This window comes from Chiroxiphia lanceolata, chromosome 1, assembly GCF_009829145.1.
Source record: "Chiroxiphia lanceolata isolate bChiLan1 chromosome 1, bChiLan1.pri, whole genome shotgun sequence".
In the NCBI taxonomy this organism is placed as follows: Eukaryota; Metazoa; Chordata; class Aves; order Passeriformes; family Pipridae; genus Chiroxiphia; species Chiroxiphia lanceolata.
This window is the reverse complement of record NC_045637.1, coordinates 116218070-116234809: the sequence shown is the minus strand read 5'-3', so window position 1 is coordinate 116234809 and position 16740 is coordinate 116218070. Positions and strand designations below refer to the sequence as shown.

Sequence of the window (16740 nt, the reverse complement as noted above, 5' to 3'; positions counted from 1 at the left end):
TCTAACTTCTGTTTACTCACCGATGGTAATTTTCCCTTGTATCTTCTCCAGAATGAAACGAGCTTGATTGTTAAGCTTGGTAGATTCTGCACCCAACATTCCCACAAGCCATTCCTTGCGTAAACTATAATAATGTAATCGCAGATCAAAAAACTCCTTCAAGATGTCTTGCACAGTTTCATACTTCTTCAAACATCCCATGTGATCAAACAGCACCTATAAAATACATAATATACTTCTTGAGAGAGAGTGCATAACTCAAACTTTGTTAACCTTTGTGTACAAGTTGATTTCTATTGCATATAAAGTCACCATACAAAAAGTGATACTTTGAAGACTGTGAACTCAAACACTACTGTGGAACTACACAGCACATAGCTAGAGAGATTTAATTTTTATTCATAAGCCGTCTTAAGATGAGATTTATGGTAACACAGTGAAACAAAAAGACAGCTATGTAGAGAAATATGCCTAAATTGACTGAATGACTAATTTTATCTAAATATTAAAGCACAAGTCAAGTAGCAACTAATGACTCACAACTATTTAACGTAATAGTTGAAAAGCTTAATGATGCTTAATAATCTTTCAGTTCAGTTGTGAAATCTGTTACTTTTCAGCTGTGAAAACTACTATCCTTCAAGCTCAAGCACAAAGTAAGAAATCATTTTTACTTGATAGGTGGAATCAATCCTGCCTGACTTGCGACATCTCCAGTTTAGACATTTATAGGTGAACTAGTCACCCTCAGTGCCCTCCACAGTTAACTGAAAGAAATAAACCCCTCTAGAGGGCAATTCATCCATCCAAAATAGCTATTTGAGAGTTGGGGGACAATGACTAGCTCGCATAACTTTTTAAGATGCTTACACTAGAGCGGATTAATTCCTGCACACGCACAGAAAACAGCCCTTACTTATTTATGTCAGTAGGAAGAAAACACAGGATTAAGCTGCAAAACATTTTGTAATCTGTGAAACATAAAACTGACGACGGATTCTCACAGCAGTTCATACAGCTGTTTGAACGGGTGAGAAATACCATCACCTTGATTTGGTAGGTTTGCTTTTCAAGTACAATATACAAAATGGGTTGAGCAAGGCCTGTTTCCTCTTCCAATTTTATGGTCTTAAATTTATTTTTTAGCTATTTTCACATAGCTTTTGATGTATACAACAACAGCAACAGTAATGATATTTGTGCTTTGCGATAATATCTGAAAGCAGCATCTGCCATAAAAAAAAAAACCAACTCTTTTTTCAGTATCTGTAAAGACAGGTTGTTTGGAAATCTTCAGGCAGAAATTATCTTATAATGCAAATCCCTCTCCTAATAGACAGGCATATTTATTCACATTCTTAGTATGGTTAGTAATTTAAAAAACTATTATGTCTTTAGCAGCTTAAGTACAGTGTTTGCTATACCTGATGAGCTAAAATTGGATTTATGTTGGTGGAAACATTGGATTATTTAACTCCTATTAGAAGAGTAACAGCCCTGCATAAAGTGCCATTTTGAAAACATAACTTGACTCAAGTTTAAAACTCAAATCTCATTATAACATGGCAGAAAGTTATTTGTATGATCTACTTTACATTAACCACTTTTGGTTAGCTGCACAGGAAATTTTCAGTCACAGGAAAGCAACCACCCCAGGCCTGCCTTATTTGAAAGACTCATCAGGACTCATCATATGTTTGTCACCACTACAATTTTCTACTATTCAAACAATTTCAAACAAACAGTGCACTACTCAATACCAAGGACCAAAGTATACTACAAAACATTTACAACAAACAACAGTAGGGATTCTGATAGCCAAACATGAAAAAGTTACCATAGAATTACAAGTAAGACTTGTTTGAAGCTTAAAGACTTTGTGCAATCCAGCAGCTTCTGCCTGTGCAAGTTTTTCTTCTGTCATCTTCACAACAAACTTCACAGTTGTATCAGTGTGGTATTCCTTATAGTCAGAAATTAATGCTGGAGTTTTTTCAGTCCCATTCAACATAGGTTCTAGAACCTGTTCTTTGTACACCTACGAAAAATAGAGCCACAAAACCAATAAACATTTAAAATGCCTTAAAACTGCAAAGCAACTGAACAACATAAATTTTCAAAGCTTTGTACATTACATCTGATATCAGTTATAATATAAAGAACCAGTATAGCCTGCAAAATGCAGGCCCAGACCAGCACAAACATAAGAGACAACTACAAGGACAGAAAAGGCTCCTCTAAAGTGGTTTAACTATGAATTCAGCTGAAGAAGCATGTATTCTTTATAGTATGGACAGTAGATGGCACAAGTAGAAAAAACCCTCTTCTACAAAAGCACATGAAAGAATGAAGCCATGTTCCCTTCCATGTATAGTCATTAGAAATTGTGTTAAAAGTTCATGCACATGTATGATTAAATAGTTTAATGAGGAACTCTTCGTTGCTTTTTCATTTTATTTAAATGTATTTCACTTTTACTTACCTGGGTCCATGTCCTTACAGGAAGCTCTGTAATTTCTACTGTGTTCCTGTCCACCACAAATATTTCACCACTGACTACGTACTGATTTTGACCAAGTTCCTGAATGGTTCCTTTGAAGTTTTTGTAGTTTGGGAGCTGAAATTGGAAAAAACAGGAAAAGTTGTAATAATCTTTTTAGTAAAATGATGGGAAAATATCTGTTCCCCATACTCCATACAGTTATCACTTTATATTGCACTAATCCATCAACTAGCCTCTCATGCCTGTGAAAATCTGAAATCACACAAAAAATCCTACAGAAAAAATAGAATGCGCACGTGTGAGTGACAGGACCAAATATCCTAATGTCCACAGAGCAGAAAAATGATTAAAAGATACAGTTGAACCCAGTGAGGTGGTGAGGTTTTGGTTGGTTTGTTTGTTTTCTCTCTTTTAAAGAAACCTCCAAACACAAATAAGGCATGACAGAAAGCAAATTAACACCCCAGGCTCACAACAACTTTACAGAAGTGGTGCTACCTCCCCTAATAACTTTCAATTCTGTGCTGTTTGGCAAAGATAGTGGAACTCATCCAGTTTAAAACTTAACTACAAGGGTGGGGAACTTTTTTTAACTGAATTGTTTCCCTTATCCAGCTTACCATGTGGACACAAACACATACCATCATACAGAAAGGAGCTAGATGGAGGCAGAACTGCCTCTTTCAACCACAGTGAAGCTTCAATTGACTGTGAGACTACACAGAAGGCCTAGGAGTCCTAAAGGAAGGGCAATGGATTGCATTAATTTTAAAAAAAAAAGCTACTCATTGTTCCCAAGAATTTGCAAAAGGAAATTCACTACGTCATGAAAATTGATACTGCAAACTTAGTGAACCGTGATCTAAGCAGAGAAGACACTTCTGCTTCTCTGACTTGGTAAACACAGAAAAGTAGCAATATTCATCAGTTGTAAAAGAAAGGCTGCATTAACTGTATTTCATCTGTTGGTTACAGATATTATGGGTTCACAGGTATCTTCCTGTTCGCAATTTTTAAGTATACACCACTTCTGGGACTTCTTATAAAATTTTAAATAAAGAAACAGAAGGTAGATGCAGTTCAGAAGCTTGCTTGCAACAATAATATCTTGAACAGCAGCAATATCTTCTCCTCTGCTCACAGATATATAAAAGAGAGAACAATTCTGACAAGACAGAGAAAATATTAAGTTTGGCTGAAGATAAGTAGCAATACTTCCAAAAAGAAAGAGTGGTACAACTTTTTACTCTACTGTCATGCCATAACTTTCAACTAAAAAGGCTTACAGTCAGCAGACTGAAGAAAAAGTCCTCTAAAATAATTGGAAAAATTACAAATTGCAATGGTTTTGCTTCAAGGTGAACTTCCCCACCTCACCCCAACAGTCAAGTAAAGCTTCTACACAAAATTACTGGGACAAACCAGCTCAGATATTCCAATAATCATAAAGTTCTAGAATGACAGGAATTAATTTTGTAGGTACAAACACATAAAATACCAATATATGCTGTTATTTTTACCATTGGGTGGGGATCTAAGCCATCCAGCATTCGTCTGACATTGTTTACAATCTCTCTGGTATCGTAGTTTGGAAGTTTGCATGCCCATCCAGTACCAATTCCTTCAGCTCCATTTACTAAAACCATAGGAATGATGGGAATATACCATTCAGGCTCCACACGTTGGTTGTCATCATAAAGGAATTTAAGCAAGTTATCATCCACTGATGGAAAAAGTAGCCTTGCTAAAGGGCTTTGAAAAAGAAAAAGAAGAAAACCATTTAAACTCAAGTCCAGCAAGTAAAGTACATATTGCTTTAACAGTCCTTGGGCCTAGGTACGATCTTTTTGCAGATTTTTATGTCTTCCTTTCTCTTTGCCATTCTGATGCTGAAAATCCAGTGTACATACCTCCTGAGAAAAGGAATTTCTTTCAAATGGAAGAGCATGTTCATAACAGATGAAGTTTATTTCACAGTAACACACATACCTGATACACTAGCAACTGATGACATTTAAAATCCACAAAATATCATTCTTTGAAGCATTCAGAACACACGGCTCAATGTGACACTGAGGCACCCAGCAATAAAGCAACACAGCATGCAAAGAGTAGCAAAACTGCCTTGCTTAAGTGTAGATCTAGCAGTTTCTGAAAATGCTACAGAGGTTTTGCTGGTGACTCTTTTGCTCATCTGGAACATTGTCGTGGGTGAATACGATTTCCAGCACCTCATGCAAAAAGGGAAATGTACTAAACTCGGTTGCTACAGAAGGAACATGGATAAGAAATGGAATAAAACTTGATACTTGCATATAAAGCTTACAATTAGAGGAAAAGAAGAAACTACAAGGAATTTAGGCAAAATATCTCACTGAAATTAGGAAAGAAAATCAGCAACATAATTTATAAAATACTGTAATTTACATTAAGGAACACATTCTAACATTCTGCACACCAAACTGAATTTCAAGTTACTAGGTGTGAAAAATTAGCAGTATAAAATAAGGTCTTCATAATAAATTATGTGCAAATTAGTTTGATATGAAGAAACTCATCCAAAAGTAAAAGAATAAATCTGAACTTTGAAGTCTAGGTTGAATGGCAGGACTTCTCACCAGGTAGCAACACCTTTCTATTGTGAAACTGAATAGAGTTCACACTGAACAGGGGGACTGAAAGCTACTTCTGCAAGAAGTCACGATTTAAGATTGGTACCTAATTTGAGTGATCTACACCTTCAATCTTCAGCCTTGCACTTTTATGCATGGAAAAATCATATAAAAAAAAATCAATGTGCAAAACCACACTTAAGAGCTCCCAAAGCAGAATTTGAGCTTCTATCAAAATATTCCAATCCTTCCCTGTTCCTCTTGCACAAAAAAAGAAAAAGTGTTGTGAAAGGATTCGTTTCATGATAAGGCTTTTCAAAAGCAGGTATTTTACATGCTTTACATTTGTAGTTACCTTAACATGGTGAAAATATAGCGAGGACTGGCAGCATCCTTTCCACCATGAAGCCTGGTGCCAAACTGACCAATAGGTTGTAGCAGATTCACATTGTTACTTCCAACAAAGTTCTGAGCCAAATTGACGATAGTCATCATTAATGCTTGCTGCAAGAAAACACATAGTAATAGTAATAAGAATAGGTAGAGACAGTCTTTCCTAATTAGCCAGTAAAAACTATTTTTTAATGCCCCAAAATTGTGTGAGTAACCTGAACTAAATTTTAAAAAAAGTAGTCTCCCTGAGAAAGGAATGTTGTAAACTTATTACAAGGGTTGCTGGCAAAACATGATGCTTCCTCTTCCACAGCCACATTGCCTCCCTGATTTATACGTCCTTACATTTTATTCTTAGGAAAACCCCTAAGCTTCTCAATTTTTTCTAAAGCACTTCTCTGGAGGAAGCAAAGGGGCATAAACTGACTGCACTTACTACTGCACAAACCACACCGCTCATCACTTTTAAAGGAAGAATAGAAAGGATGCCAGGACTGCTAATACGTAAACTCTTGCTAACACTTCAGATAAATATAAACAAAAGGGAGCTAGAAATAACCTTTCTTCTGACACAGTATCAAGTTTGTGAAGAAGAGTATCTCTGCTTCTTTCCTTAAAATACTGTTATTTCATGTTTCAGACAAAAATTGTCCTAGCACATAGTTCCTATATCCCCTTGATTTGAGAATCTAGAAGTTACCTAGGCAATTAGTTATCTAGTATCTTTCCATAAGCCACAATGTATTTGGGATACCACTGTGCACAAAGACTTGGAAAGAAAGGAAATACTCGGTCTTATTAAGCTACATACTGTTTGGTTCCTTTTCTTTAAACGTAAATTTGTGATTAGAAGACTTATAGTCAATAGGTTTGCAATTTCAATACCACAAACATTTACGTAATATTTTATGTGGGCTAAAAATCCTCATAGCTTTACTCTCCTTCATACTCACCTCCCCATGGTGATAAGCTGACATTTCAGCCACAGAACCAGCCAGCTGAGCAACCTTTACTTCACGTTTGTCATTTCTCTTAAAGCAAGTGAACAAAACTTTGCGTTGCCCCGGTTTTAAACCTATTAAGAAGAACGATCCATTTTCAACAAACACAAAAGCATATGTTCTAAAGTAATAAACTTGTTTTGCCTTATTATCATTTCTGATCTCTCAAAAGAATTCCAAACATTAAATGGAAGCAAATTCACACACTCATATCAACAAAATAATCAACTAATATATCAAATCTTTTAAAATAATAAAAAAATATTTTACCAAACTCAGAAAATTACCAGGAAAGTAGAAACATAACCCTTTCAGCCAATTAGTATTATACAGCACAAAATACATCTTTCTAATAAACAGCAACTTGATCCTGAATGTATGACTTCCACAAGTCAAGAGTTCTTTCTATTCTACTCAGCAATATCTTTTTTCTAAGAATATCAACACAAGTTCAGTAATGACAAGTGTAACTGTAGCTTATATGTATTTTAAAGCACTCTGAATTTTTACTTTCTGTGTGAATATCTCAAATATTGAAGAAAATTCAACAAAAAGATATGCCACTTTTAGATATTTTAGAGTTTTAAGGAAGAAGCCAGTCTCTTAGATCTTCTGGTTTGCTTTCATTTCTTAGGCAACTTTAGGTACAACATCTGCGTAGGAGGGATTGCATCATATTTTCTGTATATTATCTAGAACTGATAATTAGTTCTAGATTATGCTTATTGATCTATTCAGAGTTTTAACTCACATACATTTACGAAATGCACCAAAGTATTATTATGTGTTACCATTACTACCTTGGGTCAAACATAATAATAAGAAGGGGGGGGGAACAACCCAAAACCCAAAAAACAAAAACAAAAAACCAAAACCAAACAAAAACCAAAACAAACAAAAAAAAAGAGACACTGACTCCAATCTCCATTTTATTCAAATATGTAACTTTTTTTTACAATGGGTCCACATCATGTTTTTCTACCAAGTCTGCTGAATATAATAAAATGACAGGATTTTCTTTACACAGGAGGATCCTCAAGGAGTAAGAACAGTTAACTAGTAACTGTGAAGAGATAATCAAAATATTCTTCCTCTTCATTTTTTTCCAGAGATTTGCCACCAGACTAGCCTGTTATATTTCACCAGATGATACTAAAGGACAAAAACCATTGCTAGAGTACTACACCTGCTGAACAACTCACATATCCTTGCCCAGAATGCAGAATTACAGCTAAAGTTGGCAGAAACACTGATAGTAATTATATATAATATTCATAACATTATATATCCATACATTATATTACAAATATACATAGACACACACAAATACATGAATAACTATGTTCCTTTCTTATTTTCTTACACTTTTGTAGAAAGAGTCTTGGAGAACTTCAATTCAAATTAACAGTTGTCTACTGCAAGTTCATTCATTATTTTAAGTTTCAGCAAAATCATTCTGCTGTTTCTGAGAAAGCAGTTGAGAGTACAGTATGTTAAAATGAACAATGACCTCTTGAAACATACATCTTTATAATTACCCACCTATGGGAGGTAAGGCTGGAGAAGCTGAAACAGACTGACATTCTTTGACTCCCTAGAGATGTATCTGCTATACGTAACTCAGCCTCATTCTGCAGCAAAGCTGAGGATCCATCCTTCCAGGAAGTTACTGACCCTATCCCCCTGTGAACTATCTCACTCTCTCATCTAAAATACAAAAAGCTGTTGCTGCATGAATATTTTGGTATGGGTCTATAGTGTCAAGAAGGCTGACCACCTCCATTGTAAAAAAATATACTGGAAAGTGGAGATAAATGTGCTCCCCCCACCCCTACTGCCCCCATGAAGCCTCAAGGCCTTTATTCTGACCTTAGTAAGCTTATGCATATGGACAATAACATGGACGGAAATTCCAGCTCACACTGTCTGCAGACAGTTTTACAAATGAAGCTCTAGTGTAGTGTAGTGAAGCTGCTTCTTTTAATGTCCATGCTATTGCAAGGGGAGAATTAGTAAACCTGATTGACAGAACCCTAGCAAGATTACAGGTCAGTAAACACTAGATCATTGCCTGTGGTGTAAGACTGAAGGGAGAAAACATTTGCATCTTTATCTGCATTCAGCTGCTGTCTTGAATTTTGATTATTATTAGCACTTAAAAGACCAGCTTTCTCTGATGATTTGACTAGAAACAAAACTTATAGAGTCTGGTGAATAGGTCTGGTTGCATAAAAAGGCCGAAACAGCTTAAACTTCCCCACTGAAGAAACACAGCAATTAGCACATAAATCACAGAATGGGTCAGGTTGGAAAGCACCACAGTGGGGTCATCTGATCCAACCCTCCTGCTCAAGCAGGGTCATCCTAGAGCACATTGCACAGGATTGCATCCAGACAGTTCCCGAATATCTCCAGTTAGGGAGACTCCACAACTGCTCTGGGCAACCTGTTCCAGTGCACGGTCACCTGCACAATAAAGAAGTTCTTCCTCATGTTCAGGTGGAACTTCCCATGCATCAGCTTCTTCCCATTGTCTCTTGTCCTATTGCTTGGCATCATCAAGAAGAGCCTGGATCCATCCTCTTGACACACTCCCTTCAGATAGTTATAGATATTGATAAGGTCCCCTTAGTCGTCTGTTCTCAAGACTGAACCGGCCCAGCTCCTTCAGCCTTTCCTCATAAGAAATGCTCCAGTCTCTTATTCATCTTTGCTGCCCTCCACTGGATCAGCTCCATGAGCAACGCATATTGAGGGGCCCAGAACTGGACACAGCTCTCCAGATGTGGCCTCACTAGGGCTGAGTAGAGGGTCAGGATCATACCCCTTGCCCTTCTGGCAGTGATCTTCCTAATGCACCCCAGGATACCATTGATATGAAATGATAACCAATATATAGAAGTTCTCATATTCTCTACTTGAATGCATTAATTCCAGTAAAAATCACAGTTTTAAAAATCATCAATAAAGAGGAATGTTATAACAAATCATAAGGAATTACTAGCTTACCATCAACAAGGGACGGGATAGACCTCTCGTTGTCTGAATTTGAGAAAAGGATCAACTCCTTGTTAATGAAATCATTGTAAGTCAAATGTTTTGTTGCTGTGCCATATAAAAATTGCTGAAAAAAACCACATACATTATTAATTCAATACAAAAACTACATCACATTTAAATCTCACCCTGCAGATTTATTACTGTTATTTAGGACTCACCTCGGGAAGGCCATGTAGCCGACGCTGTCGTCTGTCTTCCATGAAATTTGTTAACCATTCTTTTCGGTCATCAATCTTCTTCTTACTGAAGGCCTGAAAAGATTCCAAATATACTAAATTATCAGCAATATAAATCTTTGTGTAAATGTATGTTACTTCAGTCAGAATTTTAATTATATTGCACTATCTGATCGAGTATTCAATAAAACTTATTTGGACAAGCTAATCCATATAACTAATGTTTACATTTAAGCAGCAGTACCAGTACATGACTTTTCACACATTTTTGCGCAATGTTTTTGAACTGACAGATCTTTTGCAGATTGCAATTTAAATTTATATTACTTTCCTGAAATTTGCACACATTTGGACAAATCTTATCATTCTTCTTCCCCTCTTCACATCAGAGTTCTCCTTTGATACATGTTTGAAGGTCTTTCCCCACAGAGCTTTAAGGTTGGGTTCATCATTTAGACTGAAATATAACCATCTCTTATCAAGAAAATCAACTGAAGGTATTAGAAAAAATACCCTACTCTTCTTGTCCTCTCCATGCCCTGGAGCCACAGAATGCCAATAACTTGTAGTTGTTCCTGAATAGGCATTCCTAGTCCTCTTAAGAAAATTGACAAATTGACAAAATCAAAACTCCGTGAAAAGACTAAGACAGAGTTTAGGCCAGCTGACTGAAGGCCTCAGCCTTCATGATGACAAGGTGTTACTTTTAAGCAACCACCCTACGAAAGGACACAGGAATGTTCTGACTCTGTCATGTCAGAGAAACAGAGTTCCCCTTCAGAGAGTTTCTTCTCCAAAAGAGTACAAGAACACACAGAAACTGTGTATGTGGTTGCGAGACACTGGATTGTTATATTAATTATTGGTTCGGACCAACTCAAGGCAGGGGGTGTGGCAGGGAAGGGACAGGTCAAATTTCGTGGAGGGGAGATAATGGCCTATCCCATATCTCAGCCCCTGCCAGCCACCCCGGGACACCCTGGAGCAGCGTCAGTCAAATGCAGGCCGGGAGCCTTCACCACGCCCCCTTTTCTCCCTAACCCAGCCTCAGAACCAAGAACACGCTGAGAGCAGTGCCCCCCACCACACACCCTGGAGCCCCTAACCCAGCTCCAGGATGGAAAACACACTGGGAACACTGCCCCTCACCCTGCCCAGAGCTCCAGAGTGGTCAGTGGGCCGCAAGTCCAACCTGGGGGTGGGGGGTGTGGCCACAGGGGCCTCAAAGCTCATGAAAGCAGCAACAAGCGCTCTCCACGCTTGTTCCGACCCTGCCACCTGGACACTGGACTTGCACACGACTCTGAACAGTAGCTGTAATTTTCTCTTTTTCTCTCTTTCTTTACTTCTTCTTCTCCTAATATCCTTTCTTAATATTTTGAGTAGCTTGAGACCAGATGGGCTGGATTTTGCTAAGTTGCATGGGTTAGCACGTGCTAAGTCAAGGCTTTGTGGAATGCTTTGTTTTGGTTGAATGCTACCCTTTAAACTTTTGCCAAGTACTCCTATTTTCTAAAGTTTACCAGTAAGAGTACCTTGTGAGGAAACATGAGCAGCTTCTCTCTTTTGCGCTCTCTCTTAAGGGTTTTAAAAGAACTGAAGGCTCCTCAACAGATCTGGCAAGCGGATTTTTGAAGACTTATATATTTTTAAAGTAAAACCCCTCCAAGTGAGCTCGTAGCTCGGGTGCTGCGGTCTTACAGTGATTTAAGAAAGATTTCGACTACTTTAGGAAAACTTGGTGAGTTGCTGAAGTACTGCCTCTTTTTCCTCAGGGAACAACATATAAGATCATGTCCTGATTTCAACCACTCTGCTGCATAAGAAGATAGTCATCAGCACTATCTTTTTCAAAGGACTCTAACTGGAGCACTCCAAAAGAGCTCAATGAGTAGTTTCATTTCCTTGGAGACCATGATATTACATAATAAATATTAAGCCTTAGTAATTTAGTCTCTGAGAAAGGGACTAAGTGATATCATCCTGATTTGCATCAGACTGACTTCGTTTGTGACCAAAGCTTGGTAATTCACAATGTCAGACTTATGAAGGCTTAAGACTAGGCTTTAGTAAAAACACATTACTAAATTCTTACAATTTTCTTCTGTCTCCTTTCAGTTTATCTATACCTTTTCCAGACCACTGAAGTGAAAAATGACCAAGAGCTGTATCAGCATAAAAATTCTTTTAATAGAATTAAGACCTTGAATAAAAACTGTTCTCAAATATTTATTCTTGACTAGAATAAGGAGGGTTTTTTTCTGTCTCCCCTTAAAACTGATATTTTAATACCTCCTGGGCTAGCAAAAGACTTCTTCAGAATGCTGACAAATTTGCTATGTGAAATAACTTTTGCTTTCCTAGATTACAGCTATCATGAGGCCTGGCAGGGCCCATAATCTTACGCCCCCTATGCCCAGAGGTAATCTTGGGCTGGAATTACAGCTATCAGCAGAAGAAACGTGGGTAGAAATAGAAGTGAAGCTTCTGCTAACAGCTCCAGTACTGGTCATAGCTGTCCAGGTGTAACAAGGATGACCAGCTTCATCCTGAATTCACAGAATACCATTTCAGACAACAGCAAGGATCAGCCATAACAGGTTACATGGCCTCAGGTATCAGCCTGTGTAGGGAGGTCTACTGGCAGACGTAGAGATCAGAATTCTATTAGTAAAAACACACATTTTACAGCATCCATGGTATAAGGAAAAAGTTTGTCTAAGATGGGTATTTTTCCATTTTTCTTCTTTTTCTCTCCTACCTTTTTTTTTCTCTCTAATACGACCTACAATTAAAATAGCAAATTAAAGTAGATAAAAGTTGAAATACTTCTTGAAAAAGCAGCTTCATTCCAGACACTTCATCCTTTGTCCTCCCACAAACTTTCTTTGAAACACAAGTACTTTCCCATATTCAACTACATACAAGATTGCAAATTCAAATATGTAGAGCACATGCATGACTACACATATGCCACGGTGATATATCTTCAATGAATAAATAATATTTACCTGATCTTATGTGCTCAGAAACAAAATAAGGATGTCTAAGTAGATGTGAAACGTAATTTGTCTGGGCTCTATTTTCTTACATAGAGTACTTTTTTGCATGTTCTGTCTTTAAAAGCAAGTCTGACTGTAACATTTCTTGAAACCGACATTACACAAAACTATCAAAGTTAAAAGCAGAAGGTAGAGCTGATTTTGTAGCATGGATAAAGTTTATTCCAAAATTTAAAATATTTTCCAAAAGATTCTTTCTCTCCTAGAAGTATTTTTTTCAGGTACTCCAAAAACCATAACAACCCTTCAAGGTCTTTCTCATGTGCCATTTTCAGCAAACAATGGAAACTAAAACATATCATATAGAGAAGCACTTTCTTACCAGTGTAATGGCAGCATCATCCTCAGGACCAGCATACCGAAATAAGATCCTATGTCTTTCCATGTCAGCAAAATATTCTTTTGCTTCTTTTGCAGTGCTGGTACCCAATCCTGTACAATAAAAAGAAATTGTTACTCAATATTAAAAATTTAAGGTTTATTATCTTACCCCATTAATTTTACTGGGAATATTATAAAATCATTACATAAGATCCTACCACGAAAACAGTTACAAATAAAACTTCATAGCACCCATTTATTATTATTTATTAATAGGGTTCACTTATTTGTTTTTAAACAAACCTTTGTAGTATTTTATCTTCCATGCTTTATGATTCTCCATATGCTTTTTCCACTCATCAAATTCAGGGATACTATAGAATGAGAGTTCTTGCTTATTTTTGCTCGCCTTTAAAAAAAACAAAACAAAACAAACAAAACAAACAAACAAAAAAAAAATCAACTTTTCTGTTGCACTGTAAGTAATCCATAAAATCTCAATAATAGAATCTGTACCTTCACAATAGGGGTGATGAATTCCTCAAGAAAACCATGTTTCAACAGTGATGGCCAATTGTGATGAATAAAATTTATCAACAAGCCCTTTATGTGAGATCCATCCTGATCCTAAGTGAGAACATGAAAACATGAGGCAATCTTTTCAAACGTCAGATTTCCAAAACCACCAAAAACCCACTCACTGGCCTGGATACATCAAAACAATGTCTGTTGACAGAAAGTATAGAAGGGTACAGCTAGTTTTAATTTGTATTCCAAAATGGACCACGTGTGACATAACCACCTGTGAATAGCACTATCCCCAAGCTAATAATAAGCTCTTCCAAGCCAAGTGCATGGTTGCAGTTCAAAGATTCTCTGCCTGTGTTATGTTTTCATGGAGAGCTACACAGCTCTCCCAGCCACCAGAGAGCTGAATTTTTGTGGAAGATAGTCAAGCCTGGCCCACAGTTCTCATCGGTGGAAAGACGCTTGACAGTTCAATCATGAGATTATCCAACAATAATTGCCTTTGTTCTTGTCTCCACCTGACTTGCTAGCAATACCACCTCATCTACTGTTTCCCTTACTTTCAACCTATTTTTGAGTTATCAAAAGTATGTTTTTATTATTACTTTGCCTTCTCTACTATTTTGTGCAGCAAAGGCCAGTTGTTCCTTTGGAGCAACCAAAACAACAACACAGATAAATTAATCCTGTAAAGAAACCTCATACATTAGGGATTCCCCCTGAATGCATCCATACTGTCATAGCTGGGACAGGTTGTAATGCACAAAAACATAAACTGTGAAATTGCAGCAAGACATATCATAAGAAGCTCTGTATATTAAAACCTGTGAATTTCAGACTTACTTGATCTGTCATAATCATAATTTTTCCATATCTCAAGCTTTTCAGAGATTCTGGATCTTCATAGCTTTTCTTGTATTGTAGTCCAACTATTTTGATGATATTGTTGATTTCTGCGTTTTCCATAATCTGTATAAAAAAGTTATTTTTGAAGTCAATGTAAAAAGTAGAAATTTAGAAATATCCCAGTCTTTTTCAGGTGGGCTTGAGAGCTTCTTTTTCAATGCATCCCAGCCTCAACTTCATAACCCTTTTACGCCCAGCCCCTTGCAGCCTTTGCACTTGTAAATATTTCTTCTGTACATGCAAATTCTCAAGACTGCAGCACACTCTTTCTCCTCTACGGGCAGAGCACTTTGGGTCAGGAAAGCAAGAAGAAAACTGCATGCTTAACAAAAAGTCATCTCACAGAGTTGCTTTCTCTTTCCACTGTTTCTGTGGGCATATGCAACACATCTCTTATTGCAGACAAATTATGGAGGGCAGCAGAAATAATGAGATGGGGTAACACTGCTGCACTCAGGTTGTGAGCCAATAAAATCACATGGCAATAGAGAGTATAAAAAATTTTAGGGTTTTTAAATATTCATATGAAATATTAATATGAGTCACAGCAAAATTTCCTCCACTTGTGAAGAAATTAACTTTATCATCCCAGTACTGCATTACTACACTTAGTATTTCCAGGCTTATCCCAGGTTTTAAGTAGCTGGTACTTTATGAAATCTCAGCCACAAAATTTTCGTGAAAAAATAAAAATTCAAATATGAAGATGTAAATCTAGAAATCAAAAATAAACACAAGACATCCATTTGTCACCAAAAGGAGAGGAAAAAACTGCATACCTGTTTGTGAGAAGCTTCTCGAACATTGAGAATTTTGCCCCTGAGTGGGAATACTCCATATCTGTCTCTACCAATAACACCTAAGCCAGAGACCGCTAAAGATTTGGCCGAGTCTCCTTCTGTCAGTATTAACGTGCAGTCCAAGGAATGTTTGCCACCTGCAGGCCAGGAAGAAGTAGAGGGAAGGCAAAAAAAACCCAGAAAGTATAACTCAAATAAAAGAAATACAACTGAATTCTTCCTTCTCCTCATTTAAATACATTGAATTTCTATTTTTAGGGATGGCCCTCCATACAACCAACACTGCACAACAAGAGCGAATATCCTTGCCCTTAGCAGTACATTATGGATTTCTATGGAGAAGGAGCAAAATAGACAAAATGGGATGTAATGGTGGCACATCTTATGCAATGGTCCCTACATGTCTGCACAAAAAAAGTCCAATTGCTTCTGTACCTTTACCATTTCATTTTTCTAGCTGCAAATTTCTTACACACATACATTATGCATGTCTGACTTACATACAGGAGTTATTTCCCATTCTGTATTTCCCCTTTCCTCACAGTACATTTTAAAAAATAATTTATTAAATCATTTTTGTGGGTATCCCTTTTTATTGTCCATCAGCTGAAGCCAGACAACTGTAAGAAAAACTTGACAGAAAAGCTCAAAGGATGAGAACATTTGCACATATTATATCTCACAAATTTCTTGAACAGAAAAATAAATCTTCACTAACAATGTAATTTTGACTCTACAAGACACACTGCATTTTGGTGCCTGTATGCCCACTATATTCAAAACTAGAATGACATTTATGTTCTGTTTATTGCAACTGCAGTAGTGGAATAGATGTTCCAAACAACAAGCAGGTTGAAAAAAGGAATCTATCCTTTTGCAAGGGTGCAAATGCTCATTTTTGCTATTTTATCAAGGCTAAGCAGTAGGAAAGACTACAAAAAATTTCAAGCTGGTTAAGTCTCCCCTATTGCTAATAAGGTAAATTTTGAATATACTGGAATTTAAAATAGGTGCTGTGATTTGCTTTTACCTGGTAGGTAAAACCCATCCCATTCTTCCTATTACACAGAATTTACATTCAACATCTTTGGTTTTCTGAATCAAGAAGTTTAGCCTAATAGAATCTAAATTAGGCAGCTATTCACACTGTCAATAACTACCTGTCAACAAAATGGACTCCAAATACCAAGAATAATACTAGTCTGCTGTTTCAGAATATAAGACAGCCAATATTTTTCCCTAAGTGAACTGCAGAAGACACATCTGAATGTAATGCAGGTGGACTTCCTTCTGAAATGGATGCAATCATTAGCAATTAATTTCGTGGAAATACAATGTGCCAGCTATTTTCCTGAGCATGGCTCTAAAGAACTCAAAG

General features: G+C 37.0%; 1 protein-coding gene across 4 annotated transcripts in view; it reads right to left on the bottom strand.

The window, feature by feature from the left end:
* TOP2B (DNA topoisomerase II beta) overlaps positions 1-16740 on the bottom strand; it is a 64156-nt gene that overhangs the window by 13605 nt on the left and 33811 nt on the right. For all 4 annotated transcript variants that reach the window (XR_004355114.1, XR_004355115.1, XM_032678197.1 and 1 more), the window contains exons 12-24: positions 15342-15499; positions 14500-14625; positions 13645-13755; positions 13432-13537; positions 13130-13239; positions 9728-9820; positions 9519-9633; positions 6462-6583; positions 5471-5619; positions 4024-4255; positions 2483-2617; positions 1838-2038; positions 21-216 (exon numbers count right to left, since the gene is read on the bottom strand). Coding sequence is in view for 2 of the 4 variants with exons in the window: in XM_032678197.1 (XP_032534088.1) it covers positions 21-216; positions 1838-2038; positions 2483-2617; positions 4024-4255; positions 5471-5619; positions 6462-6583; positions 9519-9633; positions 9728-9820; positions 13130-13239; positions 13432-13537; positions 13645-13755; positions 14500-14625; positions 15342-15499 (1854 nt within the window). In the remaining 2 variants the exon portion in view is untranslated. The remainder of the gene's footprint in view (positions 1-20; positions 217-1837; positions 2039-2482; positions 2618-4023; positions 4256-5470; positions 5620-6461; positions 6584-9518; positions 9634-9727; positions 9821-13129; positions 13240-13431; positions 13538-13644; positions 13756-14499; positions 14626-15341; positions 15500-16740) is intronic.